Source organism: Zophobas morio, unplaced genomic scaffold (assembly GCF_036711695.1).
Source record: "Zophobas morio isolate AGI-343-1 ecotype UQ-CSIRO unplaced genomic scaffold, CSIRO_AGI_Zmor_V1 ptg000043l, whole genome shotgun sequence".
Classification (NCBI taxonomy): domain Eukaryota; kingdom Metazoa; phylum Arthropoda; class Insecta; order Coleoptera; family Tenebrionidae; genus Zophobas; species Zophobas morio.
This window is the reverse complement of record NW_026972148.1, coordinates 101,257-125,333: the sequence shown is the minus strand read 5'-3', so window position 1 is coordinate 125,333 and position 24,077 is coordinate 101,257. Positions and strand designations below refer to the sequence as shown.

At 23.0% G+C, this 24,077-nt stretch overlaps 1 protein-coding gene across 1 annotated transcript; it reads right to left on the bottom strand.

The window, feature by feature from the left end:
* Positions 1-543: 543 nt before the first annotated feature.
* On the bottom strand, positions 544-16,354 carry LOC135141167 (serine/threonine-protein kinase 10-like). The gene is made up of 24 exons (XM_064072009.1): positions 16,319-16,354; positions 16,084-16,143; positions 14,453-14,545; positions 13,048-13,120; positions 12,907-12,964; positions 12,659-12,750; positions 12,376-12,502; positions 11,922-12,015; positions 11,127-11,203; positions 9,925-10,015; positions 9,690-9,823; positions 9,505-9,636; positions 9,310-9,447; positions 8,527-8,613; positions 6,930-7,013; positions 6,686-6,826; positions 3,703-3,779; positions 2,514-2,592; positions 2,399-2,461; positions 2,055-2,166; positions 1,104-1,150; positions 927-1,043; positions 713-768; positions 544-650 (listed from the first exon to the last, which is right to left on the bottom strand). Exons 5-24 carry the CDS (start codon positions 12,961-12,963, stop codon positions 563-565), a joined length of 1,893 nt encoding a protein of 630 aa, XP_063928079.1. The 5' UTR covers position 12,964; positions 13,048-13,120; positions 14,453-14,545; positions 16,084-16,143; positions 16,319-16,354; the 3' UTR covers positions 544-562.
* Positions 16,355-24,077: the final 7,723 nt, after the last annotated feature.

The following is a 24,077-nucleotide window of genomic DNA, read 5'->3' as shown; positions in this document are numbered from 1 at the left end:
TATAACTCTTCTTTTTTTTAAGCATTACTTAATAGCATTTCAATTACGTTATTCACAAACTATAATTAATACATCGTTTTAACTGCTTTTTAATAAGTATCCTTTTTTTTCTTAACTTTCTTTTTTTAAAGACTTTTACTTATTATATATATTATGTTGAGTTCACAATTATAAGAACTTATATTAACAAAACTTTTTTGTTAAAATATAGCTTGTTAATTAATATTAATTCTTATAAAGTTTGTACTCGTCATTTCAGTTTTAAAAAGTTTTAATACCTTTCATCTACATTAAAATTTTTGTAAGTTTTTCAGTAAACAGTGATTTTTATGTTTTGTAACAATTTTTTTAACATATTTAGATATTTTATCCAAACTTTACTTAAACTTATACACCTTTTAAGCGAGTTCTACTGTTTTCTGCAGTGTTACCTTCACTCACCACAACCATCTTAAAGATTACTATAACTACAACTCAATCTTATATAACAAAATTTACTAAAATTAATACAAAAAATTGTTTATTAACAAATTTCTTCTCGTCTTCACTTTCTTTTCTCGATTTATTTCGTGTCCAGAGTAAAAGAACAAACTGATCGTAGAGTTAACAAATTTCCTTCAGAAGAAAAGCTGCGAATTGCGTTCTCCTGACTTTTATAATAACAATAACAGTAAGTAAAAAATAACCATAAAACATTTTAAAAAAATAAAACTTTCTTAAGAGATCCTCTTCTATCTTTTTCGCTTCTTTTTGCCGTTCCTTCGCTTTCTGTATAAAATTAACTTATAAATCTGATAATAATATAACCTTTTCGATAAAGCTTTTAAATAAATTGATTTAATTTAAATAAAAACTAATGAGAATATAACCTTCCGGGTAGAATCACTAAATAATATAATTTAATTTATATAATCTAATAATATAACCTTTTCGATATCGTCCACAATAAGTTTAAAACGACTTTCTTGGGCAGATAAAAGATTATTAAACTCAATATTGTGCGTATCGGCCATCTGCTCTTTCTGAATTCGATGCGATTCACGCTAAAAATTAAAAAAAAATCAATAATTTGAATAAAAATAATCTTAATTAAAAAAATTTACCAACAAAACTTCCTTTTCACGATGTTGTTCCTTTAGTTCATTTATTTCTGTTTTTTTAAAAAAAATGACCACAATGAAAATAATTTTAATAAAGCGTATACAATTAAATAATTAAATTTATTTTAAAAGTCAATAAACTTTTTTATTAGGTAATTACTATATATAAAGTATACAAAAAAATTTTTTTGCAAACATATAAGATTCCCAGAAATCTGATAATTTCACAAAAATAAACGTGAAAATATAATAATAAACATAATATTAATTTAGAACAAATAAGCATAAAAAACGATAAAAATAATCATATAGTAAATTAAGATTTTAAATGCTAATCTAAAACTTAAAAAAGTAAAGTGCTGTAAAATATTAATTACTAAATTTTAAATTAATAAAAAAATACTATAAAAATTAAATTAATTAGATATTCTAATAAAATACACCAAAAGAAATTAAATCAATGAATAATAATGAATGAAATTTATTAAGAAAAATAAAAGTGGAAATAAATATGTATGAAATTTATATAATACTAAATAATATATCTATTAGAATAGAAATTTATTTATTGAAAATTTTTAAAGTAACTTAAAATTATAGTCTTAAAGTAAAATTCCATATATAATACTAGTTTTGACGTGAATCTACTATAAATAATTTTTTTTTAAAGAATATTAAGTAGAGTAAACTTATATAAACTATATAAAGCATTAAAAAAAATATTAATTAAATTAAAATTCATAAAATTAAATATTATTTGTGGCAAAAAAAATTATAAAAAAAAAACGGTCAATTATTATAATATAGTAAATATTTTTTAACAACAATAATAAAATCAATAAATTGAAAATTTTAAATCAAGAAAAGAAATGAATCAGTGCTACCTAATAATAATAATAACAAAAGATTTTAAAATATAAAAATAATGGGAAGCATTAATAATAATTATTAGACCTTCAATATTTAGCGCTTCAATTGACTCCAAATCCCGTTTAAAAGATTTTAATAGTTCTTCTATTTCAGAATTTCGCTGAGCCATCTCCTCCGCTCTAAATTTTTCTTCCATCTATAAAATATAAGAAAATTTAAGAAAAATAATAGTAAGTTTTATTAAATTAATAAAAAATCTATATATATTCACACAATAAAATTAAAAAATAATAAAAAATTTACTTTTTATAATAAAATTTTTAAATTTAACTTAAACAGTTCTTAACAGTTTTAAAAATCTAATACACTCATTATAAATGTTTTACAATAATAAATATATTAATATTAATAAATAATAATAACCAAACCTCCATTATATAATACTTTTCTTCTTCTTCATGAATTTTTTTCATAGCTTTCCGCTCAACTATCTGAATTATTATTACTAATATTATTAATAAAAATACATAATAGACTTGAAACTTTTTTCCCGCTCTCATCGCGAAGTTGTCGATGAGCTTCTTTTAGTCGCTTCAGTTCATTTTCTTTTAGTAGTAAAAATCTATAAATCAGGAGCATTAATAATCCTTTTTTAATAAATATTTTTATATATAAATAATATTTATGCCAATACATAGTTAGTTTATTATTATTTCTTTACATACTTTTTTATATATTCATAAAGATAACGTATTAGTTTATTCTCTTAACTTTATATTTATTTTTGTAAGTAAAAATTATATAAAAGTTTAATATAAATTTATTATTTTTTTTTGTATACTCTTTTTATATATATAAAAAATATTTTAACAGTTTCATGTTAGTATATTACTTTTATATATATCTTTTTATATAGAAATATTATTTTAACAGTTTCATAATAGTTTATTACTATTTTCTTTCCATTATATATTTTTCTACAGAAATATTATAACAATTTCATATTAGTTTATTGATTTTCTTTTAATATTATAAAAAAAATAATCTTTGTAAAAGTTTATTATTTTTTTCTTTATATAAATTTTATAAAAAATGATATTTATAACAATTTCATGATCATTTATTATCATTTCATCTTAAATATTTATATAAAACTTTTATATCGCAGTTTTAATGTTTATTTTATATTCTTTTACAATTAATAATAAAACAAAATAATTTTTTAAAAATAATAAAACTTTTAGCGGTTTATAAATTACTTAACGATTTTTTTTTAAATAAAAATCTTTATATATTTTCAGAAACATTACCTTTTCTTCTGATTTATATATTTATTATATATTTTTTTAATAACAATAACTTATTTACTTATTATTATTAATAATATACTTTTTAAGCATTTCAAAATTAGAATACATTAGCATATATTCAACATATTTTTAATTCGTTGTCATCTAGTACAATTTTAATAGAACTTTTTTTAATAAAAGTATATTTTTTATATATATAAAACCATAATAAATTTCTAATATTATTTTATGTAGTTCAAAGATTTTCATTAAAACTTGTGCATAAATGTATATTATTTCTTACTTTATATCTTGTCTCAAAAAATTTTCATCAAAACTTTTTTTAGCTATAAAATTTTTTTGAATATGAATTATACTTTTATTTATTAAAAAATAAATATTATCTAAAGTTATATTAAGCAGCAAAACGTAAAGCTTCTTACGCTTTTTGAGCTTCGCGAGATTTTTTTTTTTGTTGTATAGGAAAAGCTGCCTTTCTTACTTTTTGAGCTCTCTTCGTCTATAAGAAAAATTAAAAATATTATTATATTATAAAAAAATATTATTATTTAGAACACTTTTATCTTTTTCGAATTCAATAGAATTTTTGCTACATTTAAAATATAATAAAATAATATTGTAATGTTTCTACTTTTCACTATAAAAACTTTATATACTTTCAATTTTTTTTGTGTATGCAAGTTTTTATATACAATATATCTATTAATATTTTTGCATATACTAAAAAAAATATAATAACGCTTTAATTATTATAAAAAAAATTATTATTATAGTACTTTTAAAATTTCTTATTTCATCTTTTTATAGTTTAGTAGTAATTTTGCTATTTTCATATATATATAAATATAATATATTACTTTATTTTACTTTTTTATTGATAAAACATTATTTTTAACAATTATATAAAATATTTTTATAAATTTGTAAGTTTACATATAAAAAGGAAAAAAATATCAATACTTTTATTATTTTTTAATTTCATTTGATATATTTTTAGAATGTCTATACGTCTAATATTTACTTTTATTATTATTATTTTGACTCTCATGTTTTATTTATTATTTCAATTTTATTTTATTTTTTTATTTAATAATTATAAGTCTTTTTCAACTTGATCACTAAACCAACTATTAAAAACTTAGTTAATAAAGAAAACTAAACATTACTTAACTTTTATACTTTTATTATTTATATATAAAATAAATATTACATAATAATTTTCTTTATATTTTTATATATTAAAAAAAATTATTAAATTTAAGTTTTCTTTTTTTAATATTTTATAAATATTTAATAAATTTTTAATATTAAAAAAAATAAGTTTCAAAATGAAAATAAATTACAAAACTTTGTTATAAGTAAAACTAGATATTTCTTTATAAACTCATTGTTTACTACATAAAATTTTACCAATATCGTATTATAAGACCAAAAATATTTATATATAAATTTAAATTAATAATAAAATAATTAAATATTTATGTATTTCATTAAAATAAAAGTAAACAATTTATATATAATTAATAATTATTTAAATAATAAAATATAATGACATATTTTACTAATTACTTTATTATTATTTTTTTAAAATAAAGTTATATTTAAGTTTTTTTTTAATACAGAAATATTAATTTTTTAAAAGTTTCATATAATAAATTATCATTTAATTTAATTTTTTCTTTCAGTAGTAAAAATTTTTAAATCATTATGTCATTATAAAATCAAAGTTTACTATTTTTTTTACTTTTTACAAATATTAAAAGTTTGCTTATTAGTAAAATATAACTAAATGCAGTCAAGTTTTCTAAAGCAAAACTAAAAAAACTTTTTGTATATATATTTTAATATTTTATTTTTAACTTTAAAAAAGCAAATTGGACCAAAATTTACTAAAATTGCATACAAAGTGCTAAAAAGAACCAAATTAAGAACAATTTTAAGTGTTTATTAATTAAAAATATATTTTTTAGCCTTTAATAAAAATTAAAGTTAAACTGATCCGAATAAAATAAATAGAATTAGAAAATTTTTTAATTTTTGTATAAAGAATATTATCACAAAAAGCCCAGGTGTTATTAATTTATTAATATGAAAAAAAAAATTAAATTTCAAGTAAAACAATTATATAATATCGCAAAAAAGGGAAAAATAAAGCTAAATAGTTTGGTAGATACATTAAATTTTATGTAAATATAGAGTCATAATGTACTAATATAGCGGAGAAAAAACTAAAATCTTGCATTTTTAACACATTTAGAATTATCTATTAACTTAAATAGAAGCACGTTAGAGAAAAATAATCCAAAATATACTAAAATAGCATTAATAATTATAAAATGGCCCATTTTTATCGCTTATGTTTAAATCACATTCTAATTTAATTAAAATATACCAAAATAAAATAAAAGGAGCCAGAATATTTCTTAAGTAAAAAAATTGCATTGTTAAATTAACGTTACATTTAAATTAAATTAAACAAAAAAAACACTAAAATATTATTAACTGCTTTAAAAAATATCAATTTTAATGCTTTTTAATATTTAAATTACAAAAATGAAAATGTGTTTAGAGTAATATTTTCGATGAAATTCACATAAAGTGATTCCAAAATACACTAAAATAGCATAATATTAGCTTAAAACATACCAAAGTAGTTTTCAACATTAACTAAAATATAATTAAACTGATGCAATATATATTAAATAGCATATAGCTAAGAAATACCAGTTTCCTATTTTATAACAAAATATATAAATTTTAAAGTTAAATATTAAAAAATTATATTTATGTAAACCTATCAAAAATATACTAATAATAAAATTGAAAGAGCTGAAAAGATACCAACTGAATAAATTTTAAACATTATAAGTTATAGTTTTAGAGATACATATTGATTATAACAGAAGTAAAGTAATCCAAAATATACTGAAAACAGAGTAAGAGCTAAAATATATCTAATTATAATTAAAACGTAACGTAACTTCGAAATAACTACCTTAACAAAAAGCATATAATTAGTAAAATAAAATAAAATATAAAAATATTATAAAAAAGAAAAAATAAAAATTTTATGTAAAAATAATAAATAAAATTATTTTTTTAATTCCGATAAAAATATTTATTCAACAATTTTTTTTTAAAATGAGAGCAAAAAGCACTACACTTATATAAGCTAAAAGCACCCAATTTATAATCAAAATTGGTACAATATTACTCTTTTGTAATATCGAAAACTTTCGGTTCATTATTTTGTAGAACGAATTATATTTAAAATTAATCAGTAATTCGACCCGAATAAACCATACTTTTACTAAAAAAAAAAAAAAAAGCTAAAATCCTCCAATTTAATAATAATAAGTTGACTAAAGTTATTTCACAAAAAATATTGACTAATTTTTTTTTGACCTCAGTGATTCGCTTCTGGCAAAGAGCGTCCATCATTTCCATTTCCTTCTGATGGCGTATCTCTTGCCTTTTGCTTTCCAACAATTGCATTTGCACCAATTGAAACGTTTTAAGTTCGTGCTCTTCTCTTAAAAACTTTTTCTTTCCAAATAATAATAATTATATTAATAATTAGAACAAAATAACATTTATAATAAAATAAAAATACTAATATAAATAGTTATAATAATTTTAATGGTAATACTTCGTTAACGGCTAGTTCGCTTATATTGTCGAGCCTCAAACGGCCAAACGAGTTTGCAAGTGTATCTTTTAAGCTTAAATATTCCTTTTAAATAAATAAAAGTGTAAAAAAAAACGTTAATATCCATAAAAAATTAAAGTATAATAATGATTCAATACATAATAAAATTTTTGTATAATAATAATAGTATATTTATAGAAAATTCTATTAATATTAATAATAAGTCGAGCAACTTAAAATTAGAAAGAAAATGAAAAAAGCTAAATATATTTATTATTATAAAAGTTAAAAACTTAAATTATATAATAAATATTATTTTGATAATAAAAATTTGCAAATTTGTATAAATGATAATAAATAATATATAAAAACTATAAACATATATAATAACATAATTAAGAAAACTATTACATATAATAAAAGTAATATATAATTAATAAACACTAATAAATATCATTAGAAAAAATATAAAGTTATATAAAAGTAAAAATATTAGAACCTATATAACAATATATAATCATGAAAACGCTGAAAGTTTATATGATAATAATGTATATAAACATATATATATTGATATAAAAATATTATATAAGTTATATAAAAGTAAAAAAATATATATATAATAAAAAAAAAGTAAAAAAAATAAAAATATATATATAAATAAAAGTTTACGTACTCTATAAATATATATACAATTAAATATAATTATAATAAAAAAGTTCAAAAACTAAATTAATAAATAGTTATGTATAATAAAAGTAAAAAATATATATTATAACAATAATACAAATACTAAAGATATAAAATATATATAATATTAGTGGCAATTAAATAAAAAAATATATTTACACATAAAATAAAAAAAGGAAAAGAAAATAATTATAATAATAAATTTATTAAAACTAAAATAATAATTAATAAAAAATTCTAATTTATAAAATATATAATTATATAAAATTTATAAAGAAAAGGAAAAAATATATTATTTAATGAAAAGTGTAAGTAAAAAAATATATAAAAAGTAAAATTAAAAATAACTGTCAATATACTAATAAGTAATATATATAATAATTATAATAAAAACTGTAAATATATAAAAGGAAAAGTAATGAAAACTCCAAAAATATAGTAATAATAATAACAATAATAAAATAAATATAATAATAAGTATAAAAAAAAAGCTGTGTATCATAAGGAATAGCAGAAAAACATTAATTCATAATAATAATAAGCAAAAATATGTATAAAAGTAAATATAAACTCTTTTCTTTTAAACTTTAAAATTATGCAGTAAAAAAAATATATATATTCAAAAATAATGAATAAAAGAAGAAAAAATAAAAAAAAAAGTAAAAGGAATATATAATAATAATAGTAAAATATATCTATAAAAGATATAAAAAAAACTCTATTAAATTCTGTAGTAAAAAAACTATAATAATATATAAAAAGTGTAAGTAAAAAAATACTTGGATTATATAATAATAAAAGTAAAGGAAACCTATAAAAAAAAAGATATAAATCAAAATAAATATAAAGTAAAAGAAAATTAGAATTTATATAACAATAGTATGATAAATATAAAAAACTCTTTTACCTTTAAATTTTGCAACTCACTTTTATGTAACTTTAGTAAATGCTGATACCGCAAATTATTAGCATATTCTCGATCCTCTTTTTCAGCCTAAAAATAAATAAATAATAATAATTTAATGATATCAGGATAACATTAAATATAATAATAATAAAAAACGATAAAAAAAATTATACATAAAACATTAGGAGTATATATAAAAAGCATATTAATATTAAATTATAACGTAAAAAATTATAATAAAATAAAATATATATAATATCATATAAAGACTAAAGATAACTATAAAAAAATATTATAATATAAAAATAATAAAAACTTAAAATATTAGTGATATCCTATTTAATATAAATATATATAAAATTAAAAATTAAAAAAGTAGTAGTGGATAGTAATAGAAAATATAATATATATAATATATACAATAAATACAATTAGGTAATCTAAAAAACTATTAATATATATAAGCAAATAAAAGAAAATCACAATATAATATATGAATAGTATATAATAATTATAACTAAACAATAAGTTATAAACATATTGAAGGTAGTGATATAATAAACAATAAATTGATAGTAACAAAAATAGGTGATAATAATAAATATAATAAATAATGATGAAAGAAACTAAACTATATAATAATAATTAATAAAATAAAAATAATGAGTGTTAACTAAAACTAAATTATTATAGTAAGTATATTTATAATAAATAATCATAACTATAATAATACTAAATAATGAATGGTACCTAAAAATATAATAATAAAAAATATAAACGCACTTTGGAGGTGTGCCGCATTTCCAAAAAGGCCTGCTGTTCTTTTTTTTCAAGTTTACTACAATTTTTTAGATCAGACTTGAGATGTTTAGCTTCTTCCTTGTAGTCATGCTGTTGTTTTTCTTTAAAAAGCTTAAATTCCTATAGAATAATATATAATTATAATAATAGTAGTAATAATAATAATAATAATAAAACCTTTTTTCTAATAGTTTCCAGTTCTAAGGCTTGCGCGCGATAATTCTTACATAAAGCTTCATGCAACTTTAACAATTCTCTTTCATTCTGCCTGAATTTCTGTGCTTCATCCGCTTGGTACTTTCTTTCTAACTTTTATTAAAGTAATATCATATAATATAAATAACAAGAATATAGTAAAGTACGGCTTCTAAGGAAGCTTTATGGGAGCTAAGCAACTCCTCCAAAGCCTTGCTGTGCTTTATATCCAACCGCTTACGCTCATTTTCACGGTTTAACGCTTTCAAAGCTGCAATTTGCTGCTGTCGAAAAGCTTTCACTAACAAAAAAACACAATTATTCATTACATATTGTGAAAGGTGTCATAGATATCACCACGTGACACGCAGAAGAACAAAAAAAATTATGAAAAAAAATTACCGCGATTATTCGCCTTTTGGGTTTCTTCATCGACTCGACGGGTAACTCTCTGGCGCGAGCCGTCCATATTTCTTTTATAAGTGGTTTTTATCTTAAAAATAAATAAACAGTAATAATAATAAGTAAATAAAAATATTAATAATAAATTTTTTTAATAATAAAACAAATAATAAACAAAAACTAATAAAATATTAAGCAAATAAAAGATAATATTAATTACTTCCGATAATAATAATGATAAACTCATAACAACAATACATACATTAGTTAAAACGTATATATTAAATAATATTAATAAAAAAAGAATAAATAATTTCAGATAATATAAAAGGGAAAACAATATAGAAAATAGTAAAATAACTAAATAAAAATAATAAATAAAATTCAAGTATAAATGATCTATATATTTTATTAATTATAAATTTCAAATAATATAATTTTCCATTATAATAATAAAAGAAAAAAATAAATTAATTAAAAAAAATAACATAAATAATAATAAATAAATTAAGTATTAAAATAAGTTTACAAAAAAAATAATAAACATTATAAATATAAAAAATAAAATTCATATATAAAAATAAAGTTTACCACAATTAAAAAACTACAAAATTATTATGAAAAAAGTACATTTTTTTTAAGAATTCCAAAGAAACTTTTCAATAATTTAAAAAAAATAGAAAATTTTTACAAAAGAAAATTTAAATAAAATATATATTATTATTAAAAGGTTCAATAAATTTTCAAAAATAATATCAAATTTTGAAAAAATATTAATAATTATAATTACAAATTTTTAAAAAAAAATTAACACAATTTTTTAAAAAATTATTATGAAAAGTACAATAATCATAATAAAATTCGCACATAAAGAAAAAATTAAACACGATTTTTACTTTTTTTAGAAAATTCCTAAAATATAATAATTTTATTATAAAAAGATTACAATAAATTTTCTAATTAATGTAGAAATGTTACATACAAATAATCATAATAAATATTATATAGATATATAAGAATTTCCAACACAGTTTTACTTTTTTTAAAAGAATATAAAAAACGATTATGATATTATTACATAAAAAGTACTACAAATTTTAGATAAGACAACAAAAGTTTACCGATAAGTAGTAATAAAAATAAAATTCTCACAATTTCTACTTTTTTTTTTAAAATTCCATTATTTAAAATGTTAAAATTACGATCGTTTTGTGCTTAACAGGAACTGAAGAGTCGAATTCCTTCAGTTCTTCTTGCCCGTCACTAATATTTTCTTCATCTGATAAAATAATTAAATAATAATAAAAATAAAATAGAAAGCAACCCAATAAAAATAATAAATAGAAAAAAAGAACAGTAATTATAATATGAAATAAATAAATAAAGTAAAAAAAAGATAACTAAATTATTAATAATAATGATGATATATATTTATAATTATCATAATAATAATTGTTAAATAAAAAATTATAAAAAATATAATAAATAGAAAATAAATGACGGCAATATAGTAATAAGTAATAAATAAATACAAAGTAAAAACATGGTAAGTAAATATTAATATTAATTTTTTTAATAAAAAATATAAAGAAACCAATAAAAAATATATAAAAAAATATAATACAGTAATAAAAATAATAAAAATAACATAATAAATAAAGTAAAAAAATTGATAAGTAATATATTATTTATTTTAAAAAGTAATAAAAAGACCAAGTGACAAATAAGATGATAATTTGTATTAAATAAATAATAATAATAAAATAATATAATATAATATAGCAAAAAAGTAAAGTAACAGTTACAAAAATAATAAATAATAAACAAATTATAGTAAAAAATTATAATAATTGTAATAAATAAACAATAATATAGTAAAAAATATTGAATACATAACAAAAATAATAATAAATAATTAAGTAAAATAACAGAAATATATTAAATAAAAAGTAAAAAATACATAAATAATAATAATAAATAGTCAAACAGCAATAAACCCTCTTCTTCGTACTGAATATTTAAAAACTCATCCACTAAACCAGCCATTACGTTCATCGACTCTTCTTCGGAGCAGCCAGTCACAAAAGGATGCTAGTAATAGTAATAATAGTAATAAAAATAAAATTTCAAATAAACTTTAAAAATATAACACAAAGAAATAATAATTATAAAAAATTATTATAATAACGATTTTATATAAAAATAATATTAAATTAAAACAGGTAAAAATATATTAGAATAATTATTAATAACAATACTTAATATAATAAAATAATATAACTAATAATAATATTATTATAAAAAAAATTATCCAACAAAAAAAATAATGATAATAAATTTAATGAAAAAATAATATTAATAATTCAGTTTGAAGAAGTAAAATTATATTAATATAGTTAAATAGTAATATTAAATAATATAATAAGTATTACGAACAAATTATAATAATACCGCCAGAAGCTCTTTAACGGAGGGACGGGCCGCTGGATCTTTCATGAGGGCCAGAGTCACAAAGTCTTTGAATTCATTGGACCATAAACAAGAATCAGCCAATGTGGGCGGATCAGATTTCGGAATGCTAAAAAAAATAATAAAACGTTCGGTCGTTTGACCAATAAAAGTTAATATTATGAAATATAAGCCAAATACTAAGTAAAAAAAGGGTTAAAATAATGCGAAAAGTGTGTCGTAACGGTGATTTTTTAAATAAACGAAACCACAGTAAGGAAAAAACCTATAAAGAACTTTGATTGGATGCAGATCGTGAAGAGGAGGATTCATCTCCGCCATTTCAATACAAGTAATGCCTAAAGACCAGATATCGCACTAATAATATTAATAATAAAAATAATAATAGTAACGAATAATAGTAGTAGTAATAAAGGTAATAATAATATATAAATACGATGATTTTACTTTATATAATAATAGTAATATTAGTAATGATATTATTAATGCATATAAAAATGAAGAGAGTTTTACCTTATGGTCATACGGTTTGTCTCGAATGTTTTCACATAATATTACTTCGGGTGCCATCCTTGTTAGTATATATTCATTATTATTATGATTTATTAATAATATTATTATTGCTATCACTTCATTATTATTTTATATATAAACCAATATGGAGTCCCAATAAAAGTATCACGAAGTTGATGCGGCTTACTATTTTGAGCGGAAACTCCAAAGTCGGCTAGTAAAGTATATTTTAAATGATTATTGTTCTTTTACATTTTTAATCATTATTGTAATATATTACTAATAGTAATGTCAAGTAAAACTGCTTTAATATAAATATATTTTTTAATTTTTTAAAACTTTTTCCTTGATAAAAAAAATTTTCTCTACTGCTTTCATATTTTTTACTCAAAATAATAAGCAGGTAGCCGCGTGACTTAAATACGAAGTATTCGTATAAAAAATAAAGTTAAGCTTTACTAATTTTGGCTATATTATTTTTAATTCCATTTAAAAATATATTCTTTTTAAAGCTTTTCTAATGTATGATTCCTTCGCCTCATGAATGTATACACAAAAAGTTGTTTAAAGATATTAATACGCATTACTTTTTGAAGTACATAAAAATTTCATTATGAAAAAGAAGTATAATAATAAATATTTAAAATTATATTATAATAATGAAATCTAATTAAAAGATATTAATAGATTTTTAAATATATTTATAAATTTAACTAAATTAAATTTCGCTATCCCCAAGTTGGCTTGCCCATCTCAGTAAAAAATAATTCCAGAATGAACTTAATCAAATAATTAATTTTTATATTACTTAAGCAGATTGAATTCATTAATAAAATAAATATAAATTTAAAAAAGATTTAAAACTATATAATAATGAAAACTAATTGAAATAAATAAGGACATTTTTAAAAAATAAGTTTACATGTTAATTTTTTAAATCTTTTTTAAAATTATTACTTCAATAAATATATTTTTTAACTTTTCTATACTCAATTAGCTTGCCCATTCTTTGTAGAAAAAATGTTCTCTAGAGTAAATCTCATTAAAAAAAATTATTTATATGAGAATATAGAAATTATATAATAATAATGAAAAATAATTGAAATCAATATATAAATCTTTTTAATTATAATTATTAATTTAAATTAAATAAATTTCGCTAAACACAATCTGAGTTGCTCCTATAGGAAGAAAATTATATTCTATATTATTCATATATAAACATCTTTGATAAAAATTAATTTATTTTATAATAATGTTTTAAAAAAAAATTAATAATAAACCAATTGCAGTAATTAACAGATTTTTAATTATGATTTTTTAATTTTAATTAAATAAACTTTGCTATACATAATTTGACATGTCTATTCTTAGTAAAAATAATTATTTCAAAATAACTAAACCAGAAAATTACTTTCTATATAATTCAAAATAAATTTATTTATTATAAAATTATTTTGAAAAATAGATAATGACACTGAAAACTAATTAAAATAAATTAACAGATTTTTAATTATTAATCTGAATTAATCAAACTTTGCTATACCCAATTTGACTTGTCCATTCTTAGTAAGAAGAATATTCCCAGCCTTTATGTCTCTGTGAAAAACATTCACAGAGTTGTGTAAATAATCCAGAGCTGTTTAAAAAAAGATTAATTAAAAATTGTATATAAATTAATTTAATGCTCAAAAATAAATTTTTGGTTATTATATTTTAAATACAAAGTTAAAGATTGAAATTAGATATTTTGTTGAAAAAATAAAAATATATACTAAATTGCCGGACCAAAGAAAAGTATAAAAAAATTGTTACTCATTAATAAATTAAAAAAAAAAAAGAATTTTTAAAAAATTATTTAATTAGTAAAATAAACTTAAATTTAAAAGTTTGTAAAGTAAATCATAGAAGTTAACGCAGATAAAAATTTATATTTTTATTAAATTGCTTATAATTTTGAATTTATAAACTTTTTAATATTTTTATAAAAAAATAAATAAAATACGTTTATTATAAAAAATTCTTGAAATAATAAAATTTTAAAATATTTCATATAGTTCACTTTAATATAAACATGAACTACAAAAAAAAAAGCTACTTGTTAATAAAATTTGTAAATATCTTGATAGAAACTGAATTACAATAAGTTTATAAACTGAATCTAAAATAAATTAAGGGAATAAATTTATAAATTTTTAATAAGTTGCTTATAATTTTAATTTAAAATACTTTGTAAAATTTTATAAAAATGCTAAAAAAACATTAAATACTTAAAAAAATTTTAAAATATTACATAATTTGATTTTATAAAACTATGGACTACAAAAAATAGCTACTAATTATTAAAAATTTGTATATATTTATGAATCTTTATAAAAAAATATAAGGTGTGTAAAACTATAAAAATTTTGATAAATTGCTCATAATTATAAATTTTTAATACTTTTCAGAATTTTACAATAAAATTATTAAATTATAATTATTTCACAAAGTTGATTTTAATAGAAATATAAACCACAAAAAATAGCTACTTATTAATAAAATTTGTAAAAGCCGTTTATAAAAAAAGATTCACAAAAAGGTTACAAAATAAATCTATAAAAAAAATTAAGGCGTGTAAAATTATAGCTTAAATTGTATAATACAAACAAACCCAAAAATTGTAAATTATAACTTAAAATAAATACAGAGTTGACTTTAATTAAAATGTGTAATTATTAAAATTAGCTATTGAAATTAATTTATAATCAATTTTAATTATCTGTAAAGTTACAAAAAATAGCTACTATTGATAATATTGTAGAAACTTTATAAAAGAAAAGATTTACAAGTTTGCAAATTAATTCTAAAATTAATATTAAGTAAATTATAGCTTATAATTCTTTTAAATATTTAATACTAAAATTTTTATAGAAATTGATAAAAATGAAAATAGTTTTTTATATAAAATTTAAAAAATAAAAACCTTATAAATATAAAATTTATTAAGTTTATTGTTAATTTTTATACTTAATTTTATAATTAAAACTTATTCATACTAAAAATATTGGTTAACAGTAAGTTTTGAGATACTAAATCCAAAAAAAAAATTTTAATCTTATAACTAAATTAGTAAAAAGAATTATTAATTACCAATAAATCTTAGTAAGTTTATATTATTGTAAAAAGTGACTCTACCTTTTAAACATTGATAAACACATGCTTGAATTTGTTTTTCATCTAAAGAAGAATTTAATTCTAATTATAAAAAATTGAGTTAATAGTCATACAAAATCTACAAAATAAAGTAAAAAAATAATTTTATATAAAAAAAACGTAGAGTTAATATGAAAATCCCACAAGTAGTGTAAAGTTAGTATATACGTAAACCTAAAATCATATATTTAAGCTAAATAAAAGATCATTATGAAACCCGTGTAAATAGAATCAACAGCTCCTCCATCACAATACTCCATAATTAACTAAACAGTAAAAGTTTAGAGAAAAGAAAGTAGGTATAAAAGCATAACTACTCACGTAAAGTGAATTCTTCCAGTAATAAGAATCATAAAGTTTTACTATGTTAGGATGGTCACAAGAAAGAAGAATGCTAATTTCAGTCTGAAAAGATTCTAATTCAGAATCGCACTGAATATTTATAATTTTAACAGCAACGATTTGCCCTGGTTAACGGTAATTTTTCAAAAGACACTAAATTACTTAATAACTATAACCATTTTTTTTTAAACTAGCTTTAAAAACTTCCCCAAAAGAGCCATCTCCTATAAGTACTTTGTTTTCATATGTTGTTTCAGGGTCGACTCCCTGCTTTACACTTTTAGGTAGGACAACAGCAGGCATCTATATATTTTTATAAGCCAAAACTATCTTTTAAATATATATATTAATAAACCCTCGAACGCCTAGTATCATGAAAACAGGCTAAACAAAAAATTCTCTTAACTGAACAGGCCCACAAACAAACAGAAGAAAAGAAGACAATACTCACGTCTTTTATACACAACGCAATTTTTAATATATCTAAACAATAGCATATATTCTCTAATATTATTGGCTAAAAGTTCTTATTCCTCATAAAGAATAACGAATCATCGATAAGTTTAACCACCCTTAACTTCGCTGATTCGAGAATTGATTTGGTGACTTAATATGGCTTTTGGTTCATTGTAGCATGCAGCTCTCATAACAGTCCCTCTGAAACGGCAGCTCCAGTAACCAGTTTTGGAATATCCAGTTGACCCCCAATAAATATATTAGCATTTCGTTAATTTAAATCTCTAAGTTTTTTTCAACTTGCACAGCAAAGTTCTTGTCGTTAAGTAAAAAATTTTTATACTAATCGAATACAACCATGTTGATCTAAGGTGATGGGCAAACTTGTTTAGGTTAGAATAAAGCTTATTTATCTAACTTTTTCGATAAGCGTTTTATATACGCTACATTTTATTTGACGTAAGAAGTATTACTATCGATAATTCCTGGTTTTTGCTATCAAATTATTTCTCTTGACCCATAAGAGTAATAATGTGACTGTACTTTCGGTGAATGAAAACCTTTTACTAAAAATGGATCGCAGTCAACGCAGTTTACTAAAGATAATAAAAAGTTTAAACTGTGACGTAATCAGACCTATTTAATCCAATGCTTGTGTACTATTTTTTGCACTACATAGCCCCCATCTTTTCCTCAGAAAAACGTTTATTCTGTTTGCAGCTTTTTTTGCTTCGGCTTTTACTTTCTTGTTTTCGTTCATTGTCAGAATGCGTTTCTTGGTTAAGAAAAATTATTTTTTTGTAGGGTGCAGTTTATTCCTATTGTAAAAATTTTAACAGTACCAAGTTTAGCACCACTAGGATAAAAATAGAAATTTAATATTATATTATGAAAAAGTAAAACTTTTTTACAACTACGCATTTCCATATAGACTCCGGATATATAAAATGCAAATGACGGAAAAAAATATAGGCTATTACTCCTGACCGGAGGGCTCGGGTATTCGAAGTAGTTAGCTCGACCGAGCACCAGGAAAAGTCATTTATAAATAAATAAAACCATAGATATCGTAAAAACCTTTAAATTACCCATCAAGTGTGTCGTTTAAGAGAAGATCTATATAAATATTTTATAATGACTAGTTACAAAAATTGAACTAACTAAGCTGAAATAAAATTTAACGAGAAAAAAAAGTGTTTACTGTAACAGTAACAATTTTTTTTTTCTCAATTAAGTAACTGTCTACAAATATTTTAAAAATTGGCCTGTGGGTCTAAAGTTTTTCAAACAATTAGCTATAATTTTATGTAAACCCTCTATTTCAAACTTATTAAAAGTGAGATAAATGACGAATAATTTGGTTATATCATTATGTGGTTGTAAGTATATGCAGTATATCAAATAACATGTTTATTTCATTTTAAAATTTTAATCTCTTTTATTATATAATCTCTTCCGTTATTATGTTGACGGTAAAAAGTATATAGCGTAAAATACATTTTAACGTTCTCTCCATGGTTCTTTGTACGAGAACTCGTTGAACGCTTTCTTATTAAAAGATTGCCTTTTTTGAATCGAATGGGTATATAAGCAAACCTTTTACCGCACCACTTTCTTGCTAATAGTCCAAAGGACTTAACATTTGGCGTTTTAAGGTTTTTTAATGCTCTGGAGCATACCGCCTCAAAGCAGGGGCTCGTATCTCAAGGTAAAGCATAAGCCTTATCAGTTGGTAATGCAGAGAGTTGCCAACAAAAAAAGCTGCGGTGTTTAAGTTAAGCCGCTAACTTATTAAAACAATACTACGCAAGACCAAATGCTTGCGTTCCGTGTGCTATTACCGACAAATCCTGATGATGGTTTTTTGTCAGTTTTTTATTGCCGTAATCGGGTGAGATTCTTCTTTTTTGGTTCCAATGTTTGTCGCAACTTCACCCTGTAATTTTTAACTATATTTTAATAAAGGTTGTATCTATATAGTTGTTTTTTGATATATAAATAATTAATAAAAAGTAGAGGTTGCTCGACTCTTAAGCGTCACGCAGCCTATCCCTGTGGTTCTAAGGTTTCCATTTCAAAGTTCTTAAAGAATTTAAAGGTTTTTATAACTTTTAAAAATTCGCATCTCTCTGTAATTATTACTTCCAAACGTCCAAGTTATATTTTATTCCATAATATAAAAGCTAGTTAGCCTTGAGCGTAAATAGTATATAACTATATACATTCTAGTATAGCCTGTTACATATATTACTTAAAGGAATTAACAAATTCTGCAAAACAAAAGTTATTAGCTAGGTGATTAGTTTTATAAAAGGAAGGGATGTTATTTATTTAAACTTCAGCTTACTTTGTTTAAATTCCCATGTATTGTTTGCAATAAAGGCTTAGGGGTAACACTACTACATTTACTTATATGGATGGGTAAAATGTTTATAAAATATATATAAAAAATTATTAAAAAAACGCATAATAAGGAAAAGTAAATGATTTACTATTTAAGTAAATATAATGACTTACACTAGCTAAATTAAGGTAGGCAAATTAACATCCCACAATTAAAATAAGAAAAAATATATATATAGCCTTAAACAGTTATAACTGATTCCACATGTAACACAATTAATTTAAAAAAAATTTAGTTTCCAATTCTCTGTAAGAGTTGCGAATTGCTAAGGTAGAGTGATGTAACTTATCTTAAAAGCTTTAGCAAGCTTGCAGTAGCAAAACTTATAACAAGTGCTTATGGTATGAGGGTCGGGTTCAAGGAAAGTGCACATGTAATTATATATAACTCGGCTCGCGCACCCGCTGCAGTTTTTAAGCTTTTTTGTTTGTTGCGGGGTTGAATTTGGTGCGCCTGGGAGTCAATAATCAAATAAGTTTATAGCCTTCTAGTACTTTGACTTTCTTGAATCATATTAATTTATTGTCTATAATATACTTTATATATATATTATTACTTTGCTGTCTATAATAGACATGTTCTCGAAGTCATTCAGCTTGTGAAATCAACGCAAGTTTAAAAAAGTTAGGTGGTGCCCTTTATGTTTGTAGATACCTCCATCAAGAAACTCTCCGCGGGTAACTGTGCTTTATTCGTGCGGGCAATTGAAATAAATTTGCAATGTTAGTATAGTTTATCAGTTTTATTTTATTAATAAAATTTAGGAAACCTATTGCTTTTTAACCATGTAGTCCACATAAAATTTTAAAAAAATTAATCTTACTGGGCCAACATATAATTAACAGTAAAGTATTATATTATTTAACTACAATGAGATATATAAGAAGTTATATAAAGTTAAAAATAATTGAACTATCTTATAGCTTTGTAGTTGACTAAGTAGCGCAACACACCATTTTACACTTTATTATTTTGTTGTACTTTTAAACACTCAGCGCTTAAGATTTGGCAGGCTCCCTTTTAACATTACAAAAATTTTTATTTAATAATTTGAGTTTAAACATAGAAAAAGCCCGACACCGCTAATCTGTTTTTTAATAACCCACAAAAAGTCTGAAACGTAAACCTTTCAAGGTTTATTAGACTAATTCGTGCCCTCAAGGCTAATGTATTGAGTTAGTTACTCATCATATGAATATTTAAAAAAAAAAATTTGAATTAAAAACCTTTTCATTAGTTCTCATTTAATCATGACGGCAGTTACTTTGTAGTAAAAAACTGAAAATTTTTTATTTCTCCGCAGTAATAAAATTTAGTTCTGTTTTTTTAATTCATGATAACTTAAATTATACTCGTACTATCAAGCTTTCTTTTAAAGATTTATGTGACGTTTTAGTAACTTGCCAAAAAAAATTTAATTATATTATGTGTTCAGAAACAATTTCTCTAGTACAGTTTAATATAACAAATAAGTCTATCCATAAAACAATAATTTATTGTTTAAAAATTAATTTAAAAAATTAAAACGTAAAGAAATTGTTACTTTTTTTAATATATATATATATTTATAAAGATTAGAAGCGGTCAACGGACTGTCGTCCGACTAACTACAGTTCTTGATATAGGCTAAGGGAAGGGTACACCGAAGGCCTTCACACGGTCTTACATGGGGACAAATTCACTGATTTTCTATCGCTGTGCCTGTCACTACCAGCAACGCCCGCCCTGCTGGCACTGGCCATGGTTCTGTCGCCACGAACAACTTTGATCGCCTGTCTAACGAACTGAAGACTCTACCGGCAACGTTGTTTTATTCGAGGGGCCATGCTACCGCGAAGTATCGAGGACAAACTAGAGCTAAACCAATTGCGCCGGTGCATTTGAAAGAAGCTCACCGGCGCTTTTTGATTGTAGATGAGAAGCCAAGCTGAGCTTTATACCGGGGTCAAGGGGACAGGCAGCCGGGTTTTCGCGAAGGTAGTGTTAAGGCTTAGAGTAATAAAGAAGAAATCACGCTTTCTCTACTTTTTTGCTGCCCAATATGCTCTCTCAAACACAAATGATGCTCTCTTCCAGCTAACTTCCCTCTGAAAGATGCCAGCGAGTCCCTTGAGCTAGTTAATGCAGAAAAATTAAAACGATTGTCGAAACGCTACCCAACGAAAGGCACCAGACCTCCATGGCATTTCTAATGAGATGATGGGAAACCGTCTATAGAAGCGATGCGTTATTCATGCTACCTAGTTAATTCAGTGAGGGCCCCGGCACCTTTTTAGAACGATGGGGGATGGCGACTATTGCTGTCCGCTGTATCTGCGACCAGCAAATATCGACGACCCGGCCTCCTGTTAGTGGTCAACAAAGTTAGCGAACCGCTTTTCTGCGCAGTCTTGGGGTGGTAGCCGAGACCTGTGACGCCTTGGCTGATTTCCAGTTTGGACTTCAGCGAGGACACTCAACAACCCAGCAACTCCTCTGCATAATCGAACCTAATAACACCAACTACCGAGAAGGTAAAAAAGAAAACGTGTTTTTACAATAGGCTACTAAGCCGTTTATCTACCCTCACAAAAGGTTAAAAAGCATTTTTATTTACGTGTATCAGTTTAGACTAAAGATGGTTAAAATAATCATAAAATAATCATGATTATTTGGGTTCCATTTAGGTTCCATTTAAAGAAGTGTATGTGATTAATTACCATATTTGTATGCAGGAAATATTTGGCTTACTTAGCCTGGCCAAAAAAAGTTAAAATCGCATTTTTTAAAAAATATTAGTTAATGATGATTTTTTAATTGGTTTATCTTTTAGTTATAGTTTCTGTGTGGTTTACTTTAGATTAGCGTATGCGTAGGTTGTTTTGTTTGCGTTATTTCAGGATAGTGTGAACTACTTGCGCCTTTAACTTTAAAAAGGCAACAACAGGCACCGTCTTCTTAGACGTCGAGAAGGCCTTTGACCGAGCTTAGCATGAAATTCTGCTGCACAAACTGCGCCCTTTAACCATACTTCGTAGTTTTCATAGAATGCTGGTTATATTCAAAAAGTCGCGCCTTAGGACCCCACAGAGTACTCTTCTGTCGCCCCCACTATTCGGAACCTATGTACGTGATGTGTCCTTCCCAGTCAATTCTCACAAGAGAGTCGCCCTATACGCCAATAAAACAACCTTTTATTCGTCGTCCAAGTCCCTCGCACTGCTGTTCCAGCTTCTGCGGCGCTATCTGGAGGTGCTTGCCGGCTGTACCGTAAATGGGAAGTTGCTGAAAATGCGACCAAAAGTAAAAAACTAGTGAGTTGGATGGGGTGAAGATCCCGGTTGCTACAAGCGAAATATTTAGGAGTCGTCATCAATAACAATTTCTCGTAGCGACAGCGCGTGGACTTCGTAGTGGCGAGGATTAAGACAGCCTCTTTCCTAAGCGGCACAACAAACGGCAGTTGTATGTGTATTGCATTTAACCAGTAATAAACATAACGTACGAATCTGTTGCTAGGACCTTCAATTCCACGCCAATAGCATCTGTACTCTCCGAGCGCGACAAATTGTTGTTGGGTGTGATGACAAACGCACATGACTAGTGTAAAATGAAACCCTTCACCGACCCATTAAACACCGTCTTCAAACTAATGCCATTGTCCTTTAGGTCTAGCTTGTCAGACACATTAAATCAGCTGCAGAAGAGCTAGCTCATTTTAAAAACTTGGGATGGGCACGTTACCGCCCCCGTGGTGCGCTTAAGCGCCACTTTTTGGTTCGCAGTTTGCCTGTGATTACTCTAAATTGAGAGCTCCATTTTTAAAGCTCTTTATTCGATCGAGCGCCAGAAAAGCCATTTCTAGGTAATTAAAGTAAAAGGTAACGATTTTCCTTCACTTCTTGCATCCTTCGCCTTTCTTTTTACCTCCTTTTTACAGCTGACTAAGTCAGTTTTTACCAAGAAACTTTATTATCGTTTCCAAAGTAAAAACCACCCCTTTTCCGAACTATCCTGTCTCCTCCCCTAGTTTATCATAAACTTTGTTGACTGTCGTTTTAGGCCCTTTTCATAAATTTTTATCTCACTCTTCCACTCTTTACAAGTTTCGTTTGTGTACAAAAAGTTTAGCTACATTTACTTCTTCCGAGATATTTTTGTTAGTTAAAATATCTTTTTTCGCCTTCACCATAATAAACTTGTGTATTAAAAAAGCGTTATGGAGTTAGTAATCAGTTCCAGCAATAAATGTCATTTATACTATCACCCCGCTTAACTTACCTATCATAACAACCTCTCGCCAAACATTTTAACTATTATTGAGCTCTTTCAGCAATGCAGTTAATGCAGAGCTAATAAACGAGTATTTTTAGATTTAATCTCCACAAGTTCTGCACTCTTCACAAATCTTGTAACCATATCTTATTAAAAAGATCATTGTAGACACTTACCGTTATAGACTATATCCAAAACCCTATTATTCTGCTTTGCTCTTGACAAATATTGTCATGAACAAGCTTAGTAAAAAAGGATCTGCTAAATATAAGCATTAGTTACAGCTTCCTATTCAACTTATTAGCAAACTTTCAGGCATACGAATACAGTTACGATTCTAAAACATAGCCTTTAAAATCCTGCAGTAGTTTCTTTTTACCAATATAAATATATAAAAGCATTTTATAGCACATTGACTAACCTTCTATATCCGCAATATAGTACCATTCTCTAACACTAGACTAAAAATGAAAAATAAAAGTAGCTTTTGCTCTCTTTGTCTAAAGCGCCAGGATAAAAT